Below are 22,137 nucleotides of genomic sequence, written 5' to 3' on the forward strand. Positions count from 1 at the left end.
TTTGTTCACTGGGATACGAGTTTCATTCAGCAGAGAGTAAATCCGTGAGAAGCCTCATGCAGCAGGCACCTTGGGGTCGTGCTGTTTGGCCTCCTGAGCCAGTAACTTTTCTCTCATTGCTTCCTCCTGCTTCTTCCTCAGTTCATTTTCTTCCACTGCATCCTGTCGAGGGGAGAGAAAGGCGAGCGGTCAGCGCCAAAAAACTGCAACTCAATCAAATCCAAGTCAGTACACTTGTGTGGCCCTTTGTGAGCAGAGAAAGAAAGTCAAAAGTTGAGCATAAACAGGAAAGGGGTTGTGTAATAAACACAGCCACGCACACAAAGTGTCCTTTTCTTTCTTTTGCCTCAGTGAAAAAACATTAAAATGAATACTGAAATAATATTTGTAGGGGAAATATATATTTGGTTTTGTTAAGTTTAGCATAAATAGTGGAAGCAAAGGAAAGTAATCAACTTAGTTTAAAGCTTCTTGAATCCTGAAAAGATGTTTTGAGCAAATCAGCTAATTAAAATCTAAAGACAGGCACGAGCAGTTATTTATCATGTCATTTAACTGTGAAACACTTATTCTGAAGCAAATGTCTGTCTGAAATACATCAATTTCCCATTTATAAATGATTAAAAGTTGACTTTTTAACAAAGAGTGAATACAGTTTTTGACAATAAACTTAGAGAACAATAACTTTTTTCTCAGGAAAAATCTACTAAAAAAAACCCCACCATCTTCTAAATTGTCTTAAACATATAAACATACACTGGCATATATATTAAAAAAGCACAGGAGTTAACTTAAAAATGTGTATCTCTGTTATGGTACAGTGAATAAAACATCTTAGTCATTGCTACGAAGCTCTACAGGGTTTTTTTGCTACCGTCTCTTTTTTTGGCTCAAACTTGAGTTAAGTTTAAAATTACAACCTTCTGTTTCTGAGTTTAGTAGAGTGGTTTTATTTCTACTCATTGCTGGTGTGTTTGTTATTTCTGTGAGGACTCTGAAGTTAAATTTAAGCTTCTGTTCTTGGCAATAAAAGCCCGAACATCTGAACAAACTAAGACCTCGTATTCACATCCTCAGTTGAGCTTCTCTAGGCCGTGATGAGCGGATTATAAGCTCCTTCTTCGAGTCGTCTGCACTCACACGTGCACTCCCACACGCACGCAAACAGATACATGTATCCAGAAATCCCGGTGCTGCACATTTCCTCGAGCAGATCCCATAAATCCAGGCAGAGAACAATCTGAGGAAGTGTGCGGCGTGGTGGGGCAGGGCGAGGCTGTCCGGAGGTGAAGTGGGGGGGGGGGGGGGGGGGGGGGGGGGGGAGAGCAGTCTAAACACTGCAGCTGCAGCGCAAAAAGTCAGACCCAGCTGGCCTTTCCTGTTATTTGGCCCGGGATGCACACGCCACGTCCTGTGGCACAGAGGCAGCCAGCCCTCTGGCCCGCGCCGCTCCCAATGAAACCGACGAGTGAGAAGCGATCGGCGGCGAGAGGAAGAGAGAGAGAGAGAGAGAGAGAGAGAGAGCTGCACCCAGTCCGAACCTCTGCCTCTGCTCCCCGTCCTCACCTTGTAGGCTTTGATAAACCGCACAAACACAGGGAAGAACACGGAGGGTGGAGTCGTCTTGGCGCTCTCTCCAAAGTAGTTCACCACGCTGTTGAAGGCCTCCTGGAGTCAGGAAGGAGGACAACAATGTTCAGGAGTCGCGACGGCTCGGTGTGCTGGAGGTCAGTCAGCTGAATGTGTGACAGAGGTTTACCTCCGCCGTCTTGGCGTCCTTCTGCAGCTTGTCCAGCTGGGAGTCGCTGGCCTGGACGAAGCCCTTCAGCACCGAATGGTCGTGGAGGCTGCACTCTCTCCGGATGAGGTCCATGCCTTTACCCAACTCTCGGACGTCCAGGAGCACGTTTTCCAGAGAGACTTCATGGACAGACCGAGGACAATGACTCTTATTCAAGTATTACACAAAATTTAAACGGCCTTCACTATCCTCCTCAAGGACACTGGCTTCAACACCAAACTCCAAAAATCACCACCAAACACGTTAGAGGATATCCTGCATCTCTGTGAGGTATTGAAAGAACAATACCTGCAGCTGCTTTGTCCACAAAGTGCAATTCATTGTAGAAGTTGGCCAGTTCAGAGTACTTCTCCTTCACGATGAGAGCGATGTAGTGGAGCAACGTCATTTTTCTATCTGTAGATTTAGTGTCCAGCAGCTGTTCAACAACAAAAACAAGGTCAGAGAACTCTGCAGGTGCAACACAACACATTTATTTTGATTAAGAGACAAACAGCTTTCACTCACCAGATCGAGACTTTGCAGTTTGAAGCCGTAAACGCAGCCTCGTTTGCTGCTGTTCATGTAGTTCCCCAAGGCTAAGATGATCTACAAGTACGGCAAAACAAATGTTCAACATGAACACAAAATAAATCTGCCATAAAAGCACCAGGTAAATGAAAGCTTCCTACTTCCAGCATTTTCTTCAGCTTCGGCGAGGACTTGACCGACGCCGAGGCGGCGATGATGGCGTTGAGCTGAGGCGTGAGCATGTTGACGTTGTCCGAGAAGTTCCCCACGAAGGTGATGATGTTCATTCTCTGCGTCAGCCTCTCGATCTTGCTGAACAGCAGCATGAAGCGGTCCTCCTCGGCCAGCTGGTCCAGCGGGCGCCGCTCGCGCTCGTACTGCCGCAGCACCTTCACCTCCGCCTCGGTGGGCAGGAAGCGCATCAGGCACTCCACGAAGTCCACAGGTAAGGCCTTGAGGTCGAACCTGGGAAGACAAAGCGTTTTTCACTGAGTTCATGTTTTCTCTGGCCGCTTGAGTCCGGAGTGACGGGCGCATACTTCTCGATGGCTTTGCAGATCTCCTCTGTGGTCTTGTTGGCCTTTCGCAGGGTGATGGCTAAGTTCTTGGAGCGATTGGCGTCCAGGAGAGTGACTTTGTTGACTGCCTTCTGAGCGACTTTACTCTTTGTGCAGGAAACGTCGACTATTGGACCCTGCGCTCTGGTCTTAAACAGCTCCTCGAACCTCTCCAGATCCAGCTCCTGTACGAGAACAAAACAAAAGTTAAAGTCGCTTTTAAATGTTACTTTCACTTATGGAGCACTCATTAAGTTTGAACAAACAGAAACCATTTCACACTTGCTTTTCATAACACTTAAAGTTACTGATGGAAGATTTCTCGGCCTCACCTCCAGCACACGTTCATCGTCGATCTCATTGAAGACGGTGCCATTGATCTGATTGGGCTTCAAGGCCGTCCAGTTAAATACAGGAAGGCGGAACTTTGTCTTGATGGGCTTCTTGATTCTGATAGCTGCGGGCAGCAAAAAAAATAAAAAATATCATACATATAGCAGGGTTTCAAAGAGCTGTTCAAAGTGTTTAACCTCCACTGGGTGCTATTCGGCGATCAGGGTCAGGCTCATGTTTACATAAAGACGACCAAATGAGATGACTTACTCTGAAAACTGAACCACAAAACCAGCCAAGCTTAAAGGTTTCCTACAAACACGTCATGTTCCAGCCCTCACCTGACAGACCAACGCTCAGGATAACGGAGGGAGAAGCGTCTGGCAGAGGAGGAGGTGGAGGCGGAGGGGCCGGTGCAGCTGGGCCTGGAATTATTGTTACAGAACAATGTTTAGTATATTTGGGTTTGATATATTTGGTCAAAAGTATGTGTTGTGAATTCTATGTTTTATAAGTGAGGCAGCATAAAAACAGATTTTTAATCCACGCTCAGTTGTGATCTTTGTTTATGTTAGGAAATATCAAGTGTTCTGCACACATGTACACACACAGGAAACAAGTTTTTTGTATTTCCTTTTCCTGTCTGGGTTAGAAGGACAGGGCTCTGACCCCTCACCTGGACTGGCACAAATGAGGCGAGAGCTGAAAATAGACCGCCAGTGAGGGTCTGCAGCCGAGAAAGTCAACTTTCACATATAAGGGACAACCAGACACAGTCACTATGACTCATGATCCGTCACCTGCGGAGGAAGGCAGAGGAGGCGGGGGCGGTGGAGGTGGCGGGGGAGGCGGCGGGGCTTCGCTGGCTGGTGGCAAACTGGTGTCTGGCCCACCGAGTTCTGTGAACGCTGCCGTCGTACCCAAAGACAACTGAGCAACGTCTGCCAGAGGGATTCCCAGGCCGCTGGACCCAGCGCCGGCTACACCGAGCGGCTCGATGGCGATGTCTCCATCGGGTTTCTTGTGCAGACGGATGGTGCCTTGTTGCTCCAGCTCCAGCAGCCGCCTCTCGATGTTGAAGTGTCTCTGGAAAGCAGCATCTTTCTCCTTGATCATCCTCCTCAGGGTGTTGACCTGGGTGTTGGTCGACTCGTACGTCTCCTGAATGGTCAGCAGGGGGCAATGGAGAGCACAGCACAATGACTCCACAAGCTATGAAGAAACATCCTGTTTCCTTGTGACCCAATTTGCTATCACAACAATTCAATAACAGCCATCTGAAAGTGATCTTAGCTAACAGACACAATGAGAGAAAATCCTTTTTGATGTGAGCAAGGCAAAAGCTATTACACCGTTACGCCGGTGGCTTACCCGTATTACTTGCAGATCCTTATCTTTCTGAAGGAGCAGCTTCTCCAGATCTGCCACTTTCATCATTGTTTCATTTTCAACCTCCAGCAGCTTCTCCGTCACCTGGAAAAGCAGACAGAGAAAGACGATGAAGTCAAAACATGATGCACACAGCGGGCATCCCTCTCAGCTCCGCTCCCTCCCACCCTCTTGCATACGCTGCATCATCAATAAGAAATAAGATATACCCCGCAGCATGACGCTGCAGCATCCCCACACTGCTCTCAGTTTTGATTTTGACCACATTACACGAGCTGCACAGGAATTCACCGAGCATCTTCAGCCTCCTCCATCATTCCTGACCCCTGAGAGCAGAGTTTGTTATGAAATTCCAAGAATGATGTCAGGGCTGCCTACGACCTTTCCATGTGAAGGGGGTCTTTGCAAAGCAGTGTGGGATACAAAGGCAACTCCACAGAAACATCGAGCCAACACAGGAACAATAATAAGATTGTTTCACACACAGTATTTTCCCCCACCCCGTTATTATGCGGAACCACTTGTGAAAAGCAAACACTGCACAGATTTCTAATTACCAGATAGAAACAGCCAAGTTAAGTACATAGCTAGTGAACCACAACAATCTCATAAACGTATGCAGAGACCACCGTTGGTGGTCCGGACTGGGTGGTGCACTTACATGGGACAGGTGCTCCTCCAGTTCCTCCACTTTCTCGAGCGCCGCATTCTTGGTCTCCGCATCTTCCAGCAGGCCACCCACGTCAAAAACGTTGTCCAGGTAGGCCTGGATCTGCACTGACAGCTTGTCACTCTCTGTGTGTTTACATTTCTGACACGAGGAAGAAGTAGTTAGTCGCATTAATACACGTTTCACTGTACGAATGAGCTCCGTGCCGTGTCTGTGGTTTCTGTACCTCCAGGTAATCGTCCAGTCCCAGTTTAGTGAATTCAAACTGCAGATGGACTCTGAAGTTCATGTCCTCGACTGAGTGGACAACAATGTTGATGAACTGCATGCAGGCCACCTGGAAGACAAGTGCAAAGAGAATGAGGGAATCTTCCAGACGATATACGGAGATATAAAGTGTATTTCATCAAATGCTAAGTTCAGCAACCAGATGAACACAACGGTCAATTTACCATGAAGTCAATGTTTCCCTCTTCACTACGGAAGTAATCCATGAGTCTCTCAAAGCGGTGCTTTTCTTTGCAGACCTAGAGTACAAAAACAAACAAAGCAAATCAACATTGGGACATCAAAATGTGGCATCAGAATGTGTGAGCAAACTTTTAGATACAGATATAAACTGTTGTAAAATTTCAAAGTTAAAAAAACTGATATCAGAGTTTTGTCAGAATATAATAATTAATCTGAAATATGTTAAAAAAGCTGCTGTACAGTGAGAAACTATTTCAACTCATGTTGTGTGCACAAAGCAAGTATAAATCTTTTCATTTTCTGACTCAAAATTAGGAATAGACAAAAGATTTTTCTAAAACAATTAATTGCATTGCTTTAAACTGCAGAGAACTTTGAGAAAGCAGCAAATCATGGACAGCGTATGTCAGCTTCACTCTTTTGAGTTCTGCACACAAATGTATAAAACAAAGACATGCTGAAGTAGCAGGAGTTGCACATCTGGTGCTTGATTACCGATACAGCTGTGGTTAGATACCATAGGTGGCCTTATTGTGAAATTGCAGAAACCCGTCACATTGCATTTAGGAATCAGTTTAGGAAAACTCGCTACAGAAGGCTGGAATTTTGATTCCAAAAGTGAGTTGATTAGCTCCCGCGTTTCTCCGGGGAGCTCGACTGCAAGGTAATTGTCTAGTTCCGGTGTTTAGATGACTGTGCAGGCAGAAACGGAGGGGCAAAGAAAATCTTTGTGGTCCGCTGCCTCCCACTGGGGAGCTGATTCTTATCGCTGCTCAAGGTTGGCTCACATCTGGTGTCTTAATGAGACTAATAACCTCAGACAGGCCACCATAGGGCTGCGCTTACACCCTCAGCAGACATGAAATTTCCCAGAGCGCCCCAGCTTTCATCCCTCCACACTGGATCTTCATGCCTTTGTGCACATCAGTGATGTGGGAACTGATGGTGATTTAATTAATGTCAGATTCGCGCGTGTGTGTGCGTGCGTGCGCGTGTGTATTTAATTCCTCACTCAGCTGGCAATGTATTATCACTAAACTGAAAACAGCACAACTTCAAACGATAGCGGTTCAAGGACGATAAAAAAACAGAGTTGGTTTTGGCACCTCTTTGAAGTTGTCGAAGGCTGAAAGGATGATCTCGTGACCTCCTCGAACGAGACACACGGCAGCAAGAAGCTCAAGGACTAAAGCTTTCGTCCTAAAAGTGCGGAAAAACTCATCAGTACAACAAGCCGAAACAAAGCTCACCTTCATATCATTGACTTTTTCCATTTATAAATAGCAAAAAAATTAAGAAAAGCATTGTTTCCTTAATCCCCAAACAGAAACACAAAGCTTTTATGAAAACTAAAAAAAGAAAAACTGGTGTCAATATCAATAAGACTGTCAGAAATCTATAATTTGCTGTAAAGTCTGAAGCAGGGGCAGATCTTGATTGCATTTCAAGTGTTTACCTTCCCACCCCTCATTACGCGGAGTGATCAGTCGCTGTGGTTTACCACTAATCTCTCTCTGGTAAACATTCCTTTAACAGCCTGTAGAGCCTCCTGTGATCCCGGACTTCAGAGAGAAACCGAGCCCCGTCGAGAACGGGAGGCATATCATATGAACTGGGCTGCAGGGTTTCCCCTATTGTTGACCCAACCCTCTGTTCTTACCGTGAGTTCTTATTGTTCAAGCTGAGAGCAATTTCGTTGACAGCGTGTGCATGAGACATGACCATATTGAAGCCATACTGCATGGAGAGAGGAGAGAGAGAGGAGGGACACGGTGAGAGACATGAACAGGATGTGGGCAACAAAAACTGCAGCAAACATGATTTCCCACGTTTCGATCACACTGCGGGCGTCAGATCCGTCTTTGCAGCTGCTTTGTACCTGATAGTTCATGATTGCCCTCAAGCACATGATGCACACATGCACGTCGTCTTTCTGACTCACGAGGCGGGAGTTCTTGATGGTTTTGCTGTTGGAAACTGAGCCGTAGCTGCAACAGATGACAGATGTTAATATCTCGAAGGGGTTCAGTAATCAAGACCGAGTTTCTCACTCCTTCTTCTGTTGCTTGAGCGTTTCTAATTTTATGTGATTTTTAAATCCAGCTCGTGTTTTGAGTGTGTCACAAAAGAGAGAAACAAACTGAGAAAATTACAGAGAGCGAGGACCGACAGAAAAAACTTTTGAGGTAACTGTTGCATGATGGGAGAAGCCTTTTTTTTTTTTCGTGCTGCTGTCAACAAACCAAGGTCTGTGCATGGAGACTGTTATTATGCAACTGTGGTGCACAGTCATCACGTGCATAGAGGTGCTGCTTTTTTAACTTTTTGCATGTTTGATTTTCAGTATTCCAGGATTGATACATTTAATCACAAAAACATCTGTTTTGAGTCATTTCTAAATGTTTTAAGTTTAAAACTTTTACTGTAATTACACTACAAATAAGTAATAGTTTTTTTTTTCATTCAAGCATTATGTCTGTTGTCCTGTGTCAGACTGAACGGCAGAATGAGAACCAGCGCATGCTGAGGCTCACAGCTGTCTCTCATTTGCTGACAGCGCAGAGGCACATCTGGACAGATGAAGGAGAGCCATTGAGACACACACAGCTCTAAAGGTCGGAGACCTTCACTTTCAATGTCTGATATAAAGGCAGCGTGATGTCGAGAGGGAGGCCGCAAATGTCAATGACATCTCGACCATTCAGCCACTTTTCTGAAATGAAAACAGCACTAATCCAACTGGCTGGCATGCTAATACACAATTACAGCATTCGAGGTTAGCAGAGCGAGGCAATAACAGGGACAGCGGGGAAGCCAGCTCAGCAATACGTACCGGAGCACAGACTGGCGGGCAGAGCGCACCAGAGTGTTGCAGAAGGGTTGGGAGCCTGAATGGTGCAGATCCTCAATGGACCTGCTCCAAGATTTGGACTTGTCCAAGAAGCCATCCTCCCCATTTTCCAGCCCTTCAAAATCCAACCTGAGCCACGTAAAGAGAAACAGACAAAGCCAACACAGAGGCACAGGGACGGAGGTGAGAGGCATGGGGGAGGTTAGATCAGCAAGGCCGCTGGGTAGAGAGCCGGGGTTATCACGAGAACCGTCATCAAGCTGCACGATAAAGCTCAGCAAAGAGAGAGGCTGCCCCATTCAGGCCAGGTACAGCTCAGCAATACAACCGTGGTGCGTCACGCAGCTCGCTACGCACACAACAAAGCATACAAAGACATCTGAAGAACGCAATACAATACGCCAAGAGCACGTTTTAGATGCACAAGCAGTTTTTTGTTCCTTTACAAGCAAATAGGACTTAATGTGTTAAGTCAGCAGCTGGAATCATGGCCGAGCCCAGTTCCTTTTAAAGGCGTGTGAATGTGTGTGTGTGCTTGTGTGTGTGTGCGCCTGGGTGTGGGTACTTACATGACAGCGCACTGAGCGAAGGAGAGATACTCCACCAGGACGTCGAGACCTCTGTTCTCATCATTGAGAAACTCCCTGACCCACCTGTGACATGTGGGAACACAGAGGTCAGAGGTCAGCAGGAGAAGCAAATGAAGAACAAACACACCCTTTTCCTCCAGGACCGAACTTCCCACATCAAAAAGGAAACACCACAGAGAAAGACTTAAAAAACTATGAAAGTAAGCTAAAGTGTAGAGTGCTTCAGCTGACTTTTGCTTTATTACTGTTAATTTCACCTGAAGGGACTCGGACCACGTTTTGGTCACAACAGGCTGTGTTATTAGGTGCTCTGAATACTTCACAAGTAATATGAGTTTGATTGTGGCTTTGAGAGCCTTTCTGTGTTGAGTTTGCATGTTTACTCAGCGGATCCCAAAACACGCATTAGAATTTAATGAGCTAATAATAAACATCTCATAAGTGTGCATGTCCAGTATGTATCCCGCTTCTCAGTGATCCACTCCAGTTAATTCTAACAGTACATTAGTTAATATAAAGTATTGGATATATGAAATACGTGACATAAAATTACTTTTACAAAGAATGACTTTTTCAAACCTCTTTAACCTGGAGCTACAAGGCCCGAGACACATGATACTAACAAAACTGCTAAAATCAGCAGTGGCATCATTAAGACGCTACCACGCAGAGAAGCAAAACACGTGAGCTGCCAGTAAATTACTCGAGCCACCAGGTTAACTAAACTGAAATGGAAAAGAAAATATCGGCAAATTTATGACCCACGCTTAATTTTTATCTACAGTACTACCTACGCTGGCCCCGTTAACCTGCTGTGTGTGTGAATTGGCACGTTGTTTTTTAGCTGTGGTTGTATTTTAAGTGCGATACGAATAAAGTTGAATTTCAGGGATTTAAGCTGGTGTTAGCTGGAAAAATAAGCTCCGATCATCAGTTTGAACATGCTTACAATCTGGTTGATTTTTACGTGACAGTGGGTTCTCACTTCGTGTTTGACAAAAGGTTAAATCAACACCTCTTCTAGATTTCAGGATTTGAAATGACTCAAAGTAGTAATGGCAAGACAGAGAGGAAATAAATGAGAGTTCTTTTCATGAGGGCAGGTCTGGAAGAGAGTCTCTCCAGCCCGAAATGAAAAAAACCTGCAAGAATTCCAGGGAAACCAAACTAAACTGAAGCTTCGGATTTCTTCTCCATGGAGCTCCAGTTTTCTGGAGAGAGAGAGAGAGAGAAGCAACTCCAAACAAAGGAATTCCCACTGCGAGCGAGAAAGAATGTGGAGGGCATATGGCTAGAAGAGCCGGGCTCAGGTCGAACCCCTGACACTCAACAGTATTTAGTCTGCCTCCCCCACAGACCCCCTTCACCCCCTCCCGTTTCTTCAAGGAAAAACCCACGGGGAGACAGGATTGGGGTAAAAGGTTCTTAAAATAGTCTTGAGAAGTTGGATGTGATGACAGACCGCTGGCCGGCCAATGGCAAGTCGGACAGGAAACTAATCAAGACCCAGTGAGTAACGGGGGGGAAGGAAGGAGGGAGAAGGGAAGAGAGGTGAGCGGAGTAATGGATTGAACAAAGCAACGAGACAAGGAGGAGGGGGGGGGGGACGAGGAGGTGGGTTTGATCATCGGTTTCCTGCCCACCCTCCCCTCCCCTCCCCTCCTTGCCTGTGACCCCTCACTCTTTCCTCCCTCCACTTCTCTCCAGTTGCTATTTCAGATTTTCTTGGCAATCTGAGGAAAAACACAGCAGAAAGGGCTGAGGATTCAGACACACAATAAACCAGCATCTGTTACACTTAATCCCACCCACAAAAACCTTCTGAAAATAGACCTTCCTTTCTGTCTTTGCCTGCGAGTCTTTCTGGGAAATGCATTGAATCAGACCTTTATTGATGAAGCCTAATAACATATGAGTTATTCACAGACCTCAGTGAATACAGTGGAAAAATCCAAGTCTTTTGACACGCTCCACTTTGCTTTGGGAACTCGATCGCAAATCGCTGCAACCGTTTTTTGTTTTTTTTCAGTCAACGTCTGTGTCTGCAAAACCAGAGGAGTTTCTAACGTCCTCAGGTGGGATTTTTAAAACTGGAACAAAAGAAAAAAAAAAGTTCTTTGCTTGACTTTGTGACAGATGTTTTGAACACATAAGTGTCCTTGTGTTTGTTTCTTGTGCTTTTCACGGGGTTCAGCAATGGTCAGCCAGGCTTCCTGTCCCTCTGGCACACACAACAAAGCTTCCTGCTCAACACTATGGGGGAGTGGATGAGGCAGCACAATGGCTACCATCTGGGCATTATGAGCACCAGCTCTATGAAGTGGAGCTGCAGAGCTTGGCAAGTTAAAACAATAGGGGAGATCTGGGCACCAGAGAGAGAGAGAGAGAGAGACACACAAAAGAATATTCTTTACCTGGGAAACAATGATGTGGCTTCCTTTCGCTTGTACACGGAAATAAACAAATCCGAACATTCAAAACAAAACGTGAGATAAGAATTGATTACCCAATGTGGTTTGTCCTCAGCGATATCTCCAGCTCCCTCAAAACCTTTGTTGATTCCTGCACACGCCTGCGAAACTTCTGTAAGACACATGAAAAGAGAGAGGCTGCTGGAGATTTTCCACCACGCGAGGGTTGCTTAATACTGACACGGCTGGATTATAACAGCTGAACAGACTTACTGCTGCACCACCTCCAGAAAATGAGATGCATCGTACATTTCAAGGTAAAGTGGTGATGCTTCACCATTTACTCTGAGTAAGTGCCGATCATACAGATCAGGTCCAATTTCATTTCTAACTATATAAATAAACCATAAACAACTGCAAAAACATGCGCAGTTCATTAGTGACGTGTGTGTGTGTGTGTGCGTGTGTGTGTGTTATGGTCCCACCTTCCGCGTGACTCCAGGGTCCAGGTATCCGCGCAGCTTCTGGATGTAGGTATGAGGTGGATTCTTCACTTGAAACCTCTCCTGTCGAAACACGGCAGAGCGAGTATCGTATCGTGTATATTCATGAGTGATGAAGACGAACGTCAGCACCGTCCCCAGAGTTCATGAACTCACCTGGTCGCAGATCAGGTCCCACTTCTTCTCGTTGTCATACTGTCTGAGGAGCCGAGCTTTGTCTGGAGGCAGGTTCATAGAGTTCTGAAAATACAAAATAAAAGATTTAGTTTCATTTGTGGTCATATATTTGTTTTGTCGGTATATCTGTCTATTTATAGAAGCTGTGAATAAGAGTGTGTTTCGTAGGCCACTGGCGCCAACCGCCACAGAGTTTTGGGGACGCAGACCATGACCTCACTTCCTGTGTTGACTCTCGGCATCCTGTCACGGGAGACGATCCACATCTCCTCTGCACGCTCCAGTCTGAGAGGCAGTCGGGCGGGACGTTGCTCTTAACCGCAACACGCTGCTATCAGAGAAACGAGCCAATTACCCCGACCTGTCATCTAAACCAGCCATAAAAAAAAAACATCCTAATGCCACGTGAGTTGTCCCGAGGCCACCGCTTTACTGGGGTCAAATTAGATCATAAACGTTACAATTTGTGCCCAGAAAGACAAATAATCCAGGCGTTTTATCTCCTTCAGACAGCGGTGTGAAAAAAAAAACAAAAAACACACAAAACTGCATGACACAAGTTTCTGACTGATCACTTCCTTTACATAAAAATCTTAAAAATGAGGAAGCACAACAATAAGAGGAGATTACCAGTCACTTTAAAATGATGGCCTCAGCAATTCTCTTTGAAGACACACATGGGATTTTTATTTTTTCTTCTTCTCCTTGCCCAGTGAGAAGTCATTTACACCAGTATAAACAGGCCGGCCACAAACAGCTTGTCAGCTTGACTTTTAACCTGTAACTATAACTCTGCCGTCAGTCTGAAATGCAGTTAACCCATCCCGGACCAGATGTGAGGTCCACACCGACATCTTCCTGGTGTCTGATCGTGAAAAACAACGTCCCTGTAGCGACGGCCCGACCACAACAAGCCTGTCATGGACTGGGGCGAGCATTTAAGATCCAGAAACCAACACTTTACTCCGAAATTGCAAAAGAAAACACTTGAAACTCCTTAAAAATGCATGAACAGGTTAAACCTGTGGCGGCGGGTGAGGACGACATGCCGCATACTGACTACCTTCAAAAATCTCCGCAGCAGAAGAGAGAGAAGCAACATGCATAGCAGATGTTGAGAATTACAGCAGGAATGTGTCCTGTTTATAGTAGTAGTTTATAGTACTAAATTTTCTCTCTTGTTTGACCCCCAAGCTGCTGTCTCCTCCTCTGCCTCTCCTGGGAAAAAAAAAAAAAAATCACCTACAACCGTCTGTAAGAAGGTCACACGGGGAAGTGAGGAGCAGAAGCTCCTAAATTCAATAGAGAGGATGTCCGTCTAATTTATTTAACCTTGGTTGGATCTTTACTGAAATCAACACTTGAAAAACAAAAACATAAATAAATAATGGTTAGAAAATATTAGTAAAGTTCTATGTAAGTCCAATATAAATAAAGATATTAAGTCTTGTTATTCACTGTTGATTGCAAACTAGAATGATAAATAATTTAAGTGTGAGATTAAGATAATTATTTTAAATTATTGCATTTTTCTGCCCACGGTAAAGGAATAAGCAAGTATTTTTAAAAGCCACACTATTTAATTTGTTTGTTTACAGATGTGAAGTGAATACATTGAATTTAAAAAAGCATTCTTCATTACTTTAGAATACAATAGTCGCATTAATGCACACGTAAATGGATAATTAGCCACAGATTGGGTTCACTGTTGCTTACGCAGCGATGTTGGAGATGAGCCTGAATAGCAGTTTTAATGATTACTTTGTTGTCACAATAAACAAATAAATTGCACCAGGACAATCAGTGACAGACTAAGTGTCTAATTTTGCAATAAACCGCATGACTGACACTTAAAAATGGGCTTTGATATCCGCAACAGCATCTGTGCAGCCCCCCCAAGGCTGCATTTGTTTTCTTGGCCAGTCATGCATACTAAAGAAGGGCCGTGGGGCAAACAAGCAAAGAGCAAGGTCTCCTTTTGTAGTAATTCAATTCTGAAGTAGTAGGAGACATGCAGACCAGATGCACACACAGATATTCATCAGTCGAGGAAAGAGAATTAAATAACAGAAATGCAAATCCTGACTATTGCTTAAGAATTTCAACTGCCGATTTTAGAAAGGGAATGATTAGTTAGGAATTATTTCACATATAAATACGTCAATAAACGCAGAATGAATTCGGCCTGCAAGTTGCTGAAAAGCCACAGTGAGCTGACACTCCGGAGGATCTGCGTTTTTATAAGGTGAAGCTGACAGTTGGAGCCTCAGGTACTATAAACACACGCAGGTGACACTGTGCAGATGTGTGTGTGCAGCCACGGCCCAATCGGAACAGGTCCGCTTCAATAACACAGGGGCAAAAGTCAGAGGACACGTTTTCCTTCAGACCAGATTTGGGTAATTTGAACCAAGTAACCCAATTTAGCTAATTTCATTTCACTTTCTCCCACAGCGATGCTATCGTGTACTTCCTGTGTTTATAAGAAGCTAAAAGGAGCCATTTATTTGTGGGAGACGAAGCAGTAGCGCTTAACAGTGTAGGAATCACCGGCCCATGTTGGGGTGAAAAATACTACAGACATGCCAGAAATGTCAGGCTGGTCGTCATGTTGCCACGCTGCCCACGCAGCCTCCCCTCCAGCACGGCCGCTCTTGTTCAACCTGAGACTGGCACCACAAAGGCTTCAGTGTGACGCTCTGTTTTGATTTGGGGCCGTGCCATTCCCATCCTTTGACATTTGAGCTATTTTTTTTTCCTTCTTCATAGAAAATCCATAACAATGGTTGGTGGGCAGGGTCAGAACATGGCCTCTGGTGCTGCGGAGGGAGAAAATCCCAGTAAAACACACCAGCAGCACTGTACAACCGGACAAACTGGTTCTTTTATCACGGCTATCTCTCAGATCATTAAGTCTCCCATTGTGAGCTGAGACAGGACACCAGCGGTGAAGCGGAGGGACAAACACGGGGATCTAAAACCTCAGCATGGAGTAGTTTCATGTCACTTCAGAATAAGAGAGCAATGCATCTATTTTCAACGTAGTACAGAAATCACAGCAGCAGAAAACCAGTAGATATGTAAATGAAAAGGGACAACATGAAAACAAAACTAAGTTTTATTGTTAAATATGTTTTGTTTTCTACAGTGAAGTAACAGTATATTGAATTAGGGTTGAAGGAAAAAGCTTTTCCTGGTCGCACAGTGGTGTAGTGGTTCGCACTGTCACCTTATGGTTTGAATGCCCTGGTTCGAGTCTGTGTTCACCTCGGGTCCTTTCTGTGTGAAGTCTGCGTGTTCACTGACTTTGCTCTGAGAAATCTTTTCAAAAATGGCTACTAATTGGAAAACAGGGACGTCATGTCAAACATAAGGCTTGTGGGCCAAACCCGGCCTGCCATACCACTGGGGAAATTGTAAACATTTAAGAGAAACTGCAATTTTTTAACACATTTCTAAAGAGTAGTAGACACAACACAACACTGAGACCCAAGCTGAGATACTGGTGATGCTGCCATGAAAACTAGCTGCCTTGTTGCTGGAAAACTAATCTATAAAAAACATGCACAATGCAACGGCTATAGGAGAGGTTTTCTGGACATTTACTGTATTTTGAAATAGAAAGTTATCATTAAAATTGTGAATTTCTCTTGAAATTGTTTGGTTTTGGTACTTGTTTAGTTTTATGAAAATACGGCCATTTCATCACATATACTCCACATCACAACAAAGAAAATCTTTAAAGTTTAACATCATGGCACTATTTCACCAGTCCGGCCCACTCGAGATGAAATTGTGTTGAATGTGGCCCCTGAACTAAAGTGTGTTTGACACCCTTGCTTTACAGTGTGTGTGTCTGTGCTTACGTGTGTATATCCATGACCTCAGCTCTGAATTGGATGAAGGCACAGAAGATGGGCAGTTAGAAGCTGACAGAAAGATTTATGAAAAATGTACAAGTCCTCTCATATGTCGATGACATACCTGTTTACAAACCCAGATTGATTCATGACATAAACTGAGACGAGAACATATTTCGCACAAAGAAATACGTTGTAAATTCAAAATACGGCACAGGCCGACCATGTGGTGATAAATTCTAAAACAGAAAGACATTCGAGCCACTAACAAAGGAAGTCCGGGGTTTTAGAGACTCAACAGTTAAAGTGGTTCACGGGGTCATGTTACTAGTTAAGGAGGTGAGGAGAGTGTGAGGGAGCCATCAAGGACTCGGCCGAGCAGTCAAGTCACGCTCGGTCAACCCCCCCCCTCAACCCACAGAGAGCCCACAGTCAACAGGGCAACTCCATCTGCCCTCCGCCGGACACCTTCCTAATCCACACTGATTTACAATTCACCTCGAGTTGAGTTTATGACCTGCAACGCCAACCAGAAGCCCCCACAAGTACAAATGAAAAGCAGAGGCCGGGTGTTTCCTACGTGACCTTTTTCACAGTTTCACACTTTCCTTCAGGACACCACGCAAACTATAAACCCAGCACTAAAATAAAGGATTCTGAGCCTGAGGACTTTCATTCTCAGTCTGTTTGTACTGCAGCAAAAAAAGTTTTAATCAAGTTATTCTGCAGAGTTTTCATTTGGAAAACATCTCACAACTATGTCAACTTTGGGCTGCTTCAGTCAGAACCGAAGTTATGATAAAAATCTAAACACAGCCTTGTGAATGACTTTCAGGATCTTCTGCCTTGCAGGTTGAAGAGCAGATTACAACCAGCAGCAGGTTTCCAGAGCATCACAGGACCAGCGCAGGCAAACAAACTGTCCAAGAAGCACATTTTGATTTGTAAATAAGAGTCACAGGAGTTTTCAGGGAAAACTGAAAAAGCACAAAGAGAACACACATACTCTGCACAGAAAGGCAGAATTGAACCATTAACCATTTCACTAGTGCTAATCACGTAAATCATATGTCGACTGACTCTACTAAGTCGATTCAGTGTGATATTTGTCCCCAGCGTCTGGGTTTTCTGTCTGCTTTGACAGGCTTACAGAGACCAGACTCGGTTATCAGCAGCTCCCAGAGAAACGAGTGGGTGGCTAAAGAGCTCATCAGACTGGACTGAGCCTGTGGCAGTGCAGACATGAGGCCCAGACAGCCCTCCTCACCCCAACATGTCTGGGTCTGCTCATCAGGGTGGAGTCCAGGAACAACGCACTTTGGGCTAAAGTCTACTGGGAACTGTCCCGCTGATTCAATCAAAGATAACAACCTTAACAGAAGCTACATTTCACACCTGAGCTCTGCAAACAGCTTCTTATTGCTAGAACATATGGGGAGCGGTTTCGAACCCCTGTAAAAAACAGCAGACTCTTCACATTGATTCAAAACATTTCACATCTTCTTCAGCCAAAATCACTGAGATTTACATGATTATCTTCCTTCTTGCTCTCCATAACTGTTTAAAGACAACATATTTAGATCCATCTCCCACAATCAGGTTTAGAAATGTCAGATTGTATTCATAAATTGACCATGTAGCTATACTTGACACATGAAAGTATTCCTAATATGAGGGACAAATGTCAATATTGTTCTTGAAGCAATACCTAAACACGTTATACACATATATTGTTTCAAAGCAGCTAGACTATTTATGAAAGAGCAACACACTTTAATTTTCTGGTACCAAAGAAAAACAGTGAAACAGCCACTGAAGGTAAGATAAGACTTGTTGCTCTTTACTGAAGGGTTCTGTTTAAAGAGGGGTGCAAAAAGCCGGGCCACTGATCCCTGTTAGGAAATGAAGCCAACGAGGAGGCAAAGAAAACATTGTGAAAATAGAACCTGGCATGACTGTGTTTTCTTTCAGCATATTAGCTTACAAGGAAAATTAATGCACAAGTTCCTACACCACCACAAATAGCTGGATTTAGTTCAGGAGAAAAGTCCCTTTGAGGAAAAAAGACAAATATGTACTGCGTCAGAACCGAGAAAAAAGACCCAACGTCTCTGTAGCAGTCTGATTTGGTTATGAAAAGTCATCGAAAGTTACTGCTTGACTGGAGTGACTAGTTACTCCTTTATAAAGTTACTAATCCATCCATTTTCTATTCCACTCCATCCAGCTCAGGGTCGTCAGGCACTGGAACTGATCCCAGATCACCAGGGGTGGAGACAGGATACACCCTGGAGAGGAAGCAATCACACACACCTACAGGCAGCTTTAACCCCATCATGTAGCCTCACATTGATGTTTTTGGACTGAGCGAGAACAACAGTAAGTACCCAATGAAATCCACAGACACATGAGAGAGAACATGCAAACTCTATGCAGCCAATGCTAACAGTTACAGTAACAGTATCAGCTCGGTTCCAGAAGTAACACACTCATGGAAGGTTGAATCATTATTACTGTAGCTGGCGTGTTGCTGTTGAAATACTGGTGTCACAGTCTCCCCCACACTGTGTTGAACATATGACACAAACAGGACATTATGAGTACATGAGGTGGGTCGCCAAACTGAACGACCTCTTTAAATTACATCATCTGTGCCAAATGTAAGAGTGAATCAGCCTCCATGACATAGTTCAACATGCAAGACACGCTTTAGAAATTGGCCGTCAGAGCTATTGTTTGGATTCCTCGTCTTCCTTGATATTGAAACACAATGAGGAGACAGGATGGGACGCACGGCAGTTGTCGTCACTGGACTGCAGGGACTTCCTCCTCTCTTCAGGAAATCAAAAACCGCCCCGAGTAAATTTAGGGTTTTTTTTTTCTTTAGCTGTTACGTGTCACACAAGCGCATGTGCGTTTTGGCACATCCACCATAACAATGTATGAATGCGTGATTTTATCGAAGGTGTTTTTCCAGCTCTCAGGTAAAGCAGCTGAGCGGAGTGTGAGAAAACACTGCCCCCCTTTCTCTGAGCAGACATCCGATCAGCCCATAGCTCTTCTGCGAGGTAACCCAAACCGGGGAAGCACAACAAAGCAGGAGACCTGCACACAGATGCTGCAAGACCGAGAGGCCAACAAACCAGACACCTCTCACAAATATACAGTCTGAAACAGGGAGGCAGAGAAAATGGAACGTTAGAAAGTTTTCTAGTTCCTCAGCTGGCGTGTAACACCGGGAAAAATCATTTCTCCTTTTTTGGAAATTAGAGTAATTCTCTGTCTGTTACTGCAAACGTTCTTTGTTTTCATGCTTCATCACTACAAACGTATCTGTCCTTCATTTATGTGAAACTGACAGTCTACTGTAGGTAATTTCTAGAACAGTTGATCCTTGATGGCTTTAATACCTCTAACCAGTCTGAGCCAATCGATATTTGGTAATAAATGTCACATGATAGAAATGCAGCACCCAGTAAGAAGATGGAATATGGGACCAGATGATTTTTGACATTCTGTCTTTGATTCATTTCCTGTTGAATGAAAACACGGCTTCTAGCACCACACATGGAAGCAAAACACACACATCTGCTTTAATGGCTCTCTGAGTCTACTCATATCTCAAACAACTGGGTGTAAAATCCTCAGTGTGTGTAATACAGAAATGTTTAGTAAAGATCTATTTTTCTCCTCTCCAGCCTGGGCAGCCCCTGAACCGCCTTCTCTTCTCTCATGAACTTACATCTTCTAACCTCTGACCTCTGAGTCACTATGTTGAGTGAAATAACTTCTCTTCCCTAAAAAAAAACCCCACAGCCAAATGGGTATTTCACAAAGCAAAAGGGAGCTTATGAGATGCTTTCTCTGGTTCACAAATCTGGAAGTGCCGCTCAGAAGCCATTTGCCGTTTATTCAGCACTGACGCAGTGGTGATGGACAGCAGCGATGGCTGCGGCGTCAAAGCTGGAGACTATTATCACAACAGGCTTCTTTGAAACCTAACTGGCAGCCACGGTCGGAGACGGAGCAGAAAATATCCTGCGATCAAGTCTTTCTGAAGCCAGATGTTCCACGAGCTTCAGAAGTGAGCCAACTTCAGATGGATGCTTGTTTACTTGTTCTTATCGGGGACGTTTCCATCTTCAAATGCGGCAGTGACGTAAACTGCAGCAGCTCTCCCACCTGACAACGCCATTATCTAATGGACTTCCTTTTTTTTTTAAACAAAGTGTTTTGAGGAAATCTAACTGTAAACAAAGATATAAGTGAAGCTTCAAATAAATACTACACTCAGTCATGAATGGAGATGCTGTGTTGATTCATGTGTGGCGTGCATCCTGTTTGTTCTGCTCTGAGCAGGGAAGCCCCAGCCAACAGCCGACCCACACTGGGAATGCTGGGAATGCAGGTACATGAATGCCTTAATAACTCATGCTGGTAAGGCCTTTTAACAGACTGTCCAGTTAAAAAAAAAAAAAAAGGAAAGAGATGAAGGTCTGACAAAGAGTGATAGCAAGGGAGTGTGTGTTAGATGGAGAAATAGTGATAAATATATCTGAAAGAGGAACAAAAACTGAATTACAGCTGGTCTTCAGAGGAGTCGCAGATCACGTCACTTTTCATACGTCTTTAAAAAGTTCCCCGACGTTTCCAAACATGACAGCATTCACTTGAAGTGACACTTGGAGGAAACAGAAGCAGAAGCACTGAGATCGTACTGGAAACTGGGCAGGGCAAATAATTACATCACATTACGGATGTAGACTGTAATCCGCTGGCTCTTTAACCGGGCTTACGGCAGATCTTGCGAGCATCCACATAAAAAGTGTGTAGCTGCACAAAAGGCACCAGGGGATGAGGCCCCCCTTTCTAAAACAACACTGACTGACAGACTCCCAATTGTACTGAGAAGGAAACCATTTCTCCAACCCACAGCCTTGGTGCAGCAGCTGCATTAGAGCCACATGTAGACCCCCACTGACACATGCAGACACACGCACACTCGCACATACCCAAAAATACTTACATGTGCACATAAATGGCAAACACATGCTATTTCAATACGTTTAGTGAAGAGTCTGCAACATGTTATCTGAGAATGAAGGGTAAAAGAAACAATGCTTATGAGTTAGATTTTCTCTCTATTATGATCATTAGTATTATTAGGCTATTATTGCTGACTGCAGTTCATTTATTTGCTTGTGTCAAGGAGAATAGATCCAGAAGCTGGTTAAATTGGCATGAAGACTGGAAACGGGTATAAAACTCGCCAGGCTCTGTTCGCCCACAAGTTTCTCATTTTCTGTTTTTCTGGACAAAAGAGAGGAAATATATTGCGGTGACAACTGAACTTCAGAGATGCTGGCGAGGAAGAAATGAATGGGAGCATTTTCCAGGATGATACCTATTTCTATAAATAATCTCACGCACAACAGATGTGGACATCTTTCCAGTCATGGTCTCTAACTTGACCTTTGCTTGGAAAAATAACTGCAGGGCGAGACGTGATGCGCTGAAATGCCCCATAAACCCGCCTCAGATTGGGGGAATTGTAGCCGGAGGCTGCAGAGAGCCAGGTGGACAGCCTTGCGCTGACCCCCCTCTCGCCTGAAACAGCTACTCTAAAACCAAGTTAACTGTGCGCTGTCAACCCCCATGATTCCCCCTGTTCTGGAAACTCGCCGGTGGGTGGCTGGGCCAGATGTACGCGCCGAGCTCCGCAGACACTTGCAAACACTTCTGATCTTATTAGGACGAGACGAGCGGCGCGAAAAAGGGAGTGGCAGACAAATCTGTCACATAAAAAGCAGCGACCACCGTTAAAGAAATGACAATGATTTAGGCGACCTGTCCAATAAACACATCGCGCAGCTTGACTCCATTAGTTCCACTTCAGTGGCATCGAGCAGGGAGCTGGAGTCACATTGTCAGCATGTCTGATCTTACCACTACTGACATAACTCTAGCCTCTCCATCTGCAGTTTTCCCAGCGTTCGCCGCCACTTACGCATAAG

The 22,137-nt window shown here is 44.6% G+C and overlaps 1 protein-coding gene across 6 annotated transcripts in view; it reads right to left on the bottom strand.

Annotated features, from left to right (window-relative positions):
• The window catches only part of fmnl3 (formin-like 3), a 32,273-nt gene that overhangs the window by 4,545 nt on the left and 5,591 nt on the right, over nt 1-22,137 (bottom strand). For 5 of the 6 annotated variants that reach the window (XM_030118597.1, XM_030118596.1, XM_030118594.1 and 2 more), the window contains exons 2-23: nt 12,243-12,326; nt 12,069-12,149; nt 11,679-11,755; nt 9,152-9,235; nt 8,565-8,711; nt 7,611-7,719; nt 7,392-7,468; nt 6,838-6,931; nt 5,713-5,787; nt 5,487-5,597; nt 5,252-5,401; nt 4,573-4,674; nt 4,002-4,362; nt 3,543-3,626; nt 3,201-3,325; nt 2,851-3,053; nt 2,473-2,776; nt 2,309-2,389; nt 2,090-2,219; nt 1,760-1,920; nt 1,567-1,668; nt 70-162 (exon numbers count right to left, since the gene is read on the bottom strand). In XM_030118597.1, coding sequence (XP_029974457.1) covers nt 70-162; nt 1,567-1,668; nt 1,760-1,920; nt 2,090-2,219; nt 2,309-2,389; nt 2,473-2,776; nt 2,851-3,053; nt 3,201-3,325; nt 3,543-3,626; nt 4,002-4,362; nt 4,573-4,674; nt 5,252-5,401; nt 5,487-5,597; nt 5,713-5,787; nt 6,838-6,931; nt 7,392-7,468; nt 7,611-7,719; nt 8,565-8,711; nt 9,152-9,235; nt 11,679-11,755; nt 12,069-12,149; nt 12,243-12,326 — 2,835 coding nt within the window. The remainder of the gene's footprint in view (nt 1-69; nt 163-1,566; nt 1,669-1,759; nt 1,921-2,089; nt 2,220-2,308; nt 2,390-2,472; nt 2,777-2,850; nt 3,054-3,200; nt 3,326-3,542; nt 3,627-4,001; nt 4,363-4,572; nt 4,675-5,251; nt 5,402-5,486; nt 5,598-5,712; nt 5,788-6,837; nt 6,932-7,391; nt 7,469-7,610; nt 7,720-8,564; nt 8,712-9,151; nt 9,236-11,678; nt 11,756-12,068; nt 12,150-12,242; nt 12,327-22,137) is intronic. The other variant, XM_030118598.1, reaches the window with a different exon arrangement.

Source organism: Salarias fasciatus, chromosome 20 (genome assembly GCF_902148845.1).
Source record: "Salarias fasciatus chromosome 20, fSalaFa1.1, whole genome shotgun sequence".
Taxonomy (NCBI): Eukaryota; Metazoa; Chordata; class Actinopteri; order Blenniiformes; family Blenniidae; genus Salarias; species Salarias fasciatus.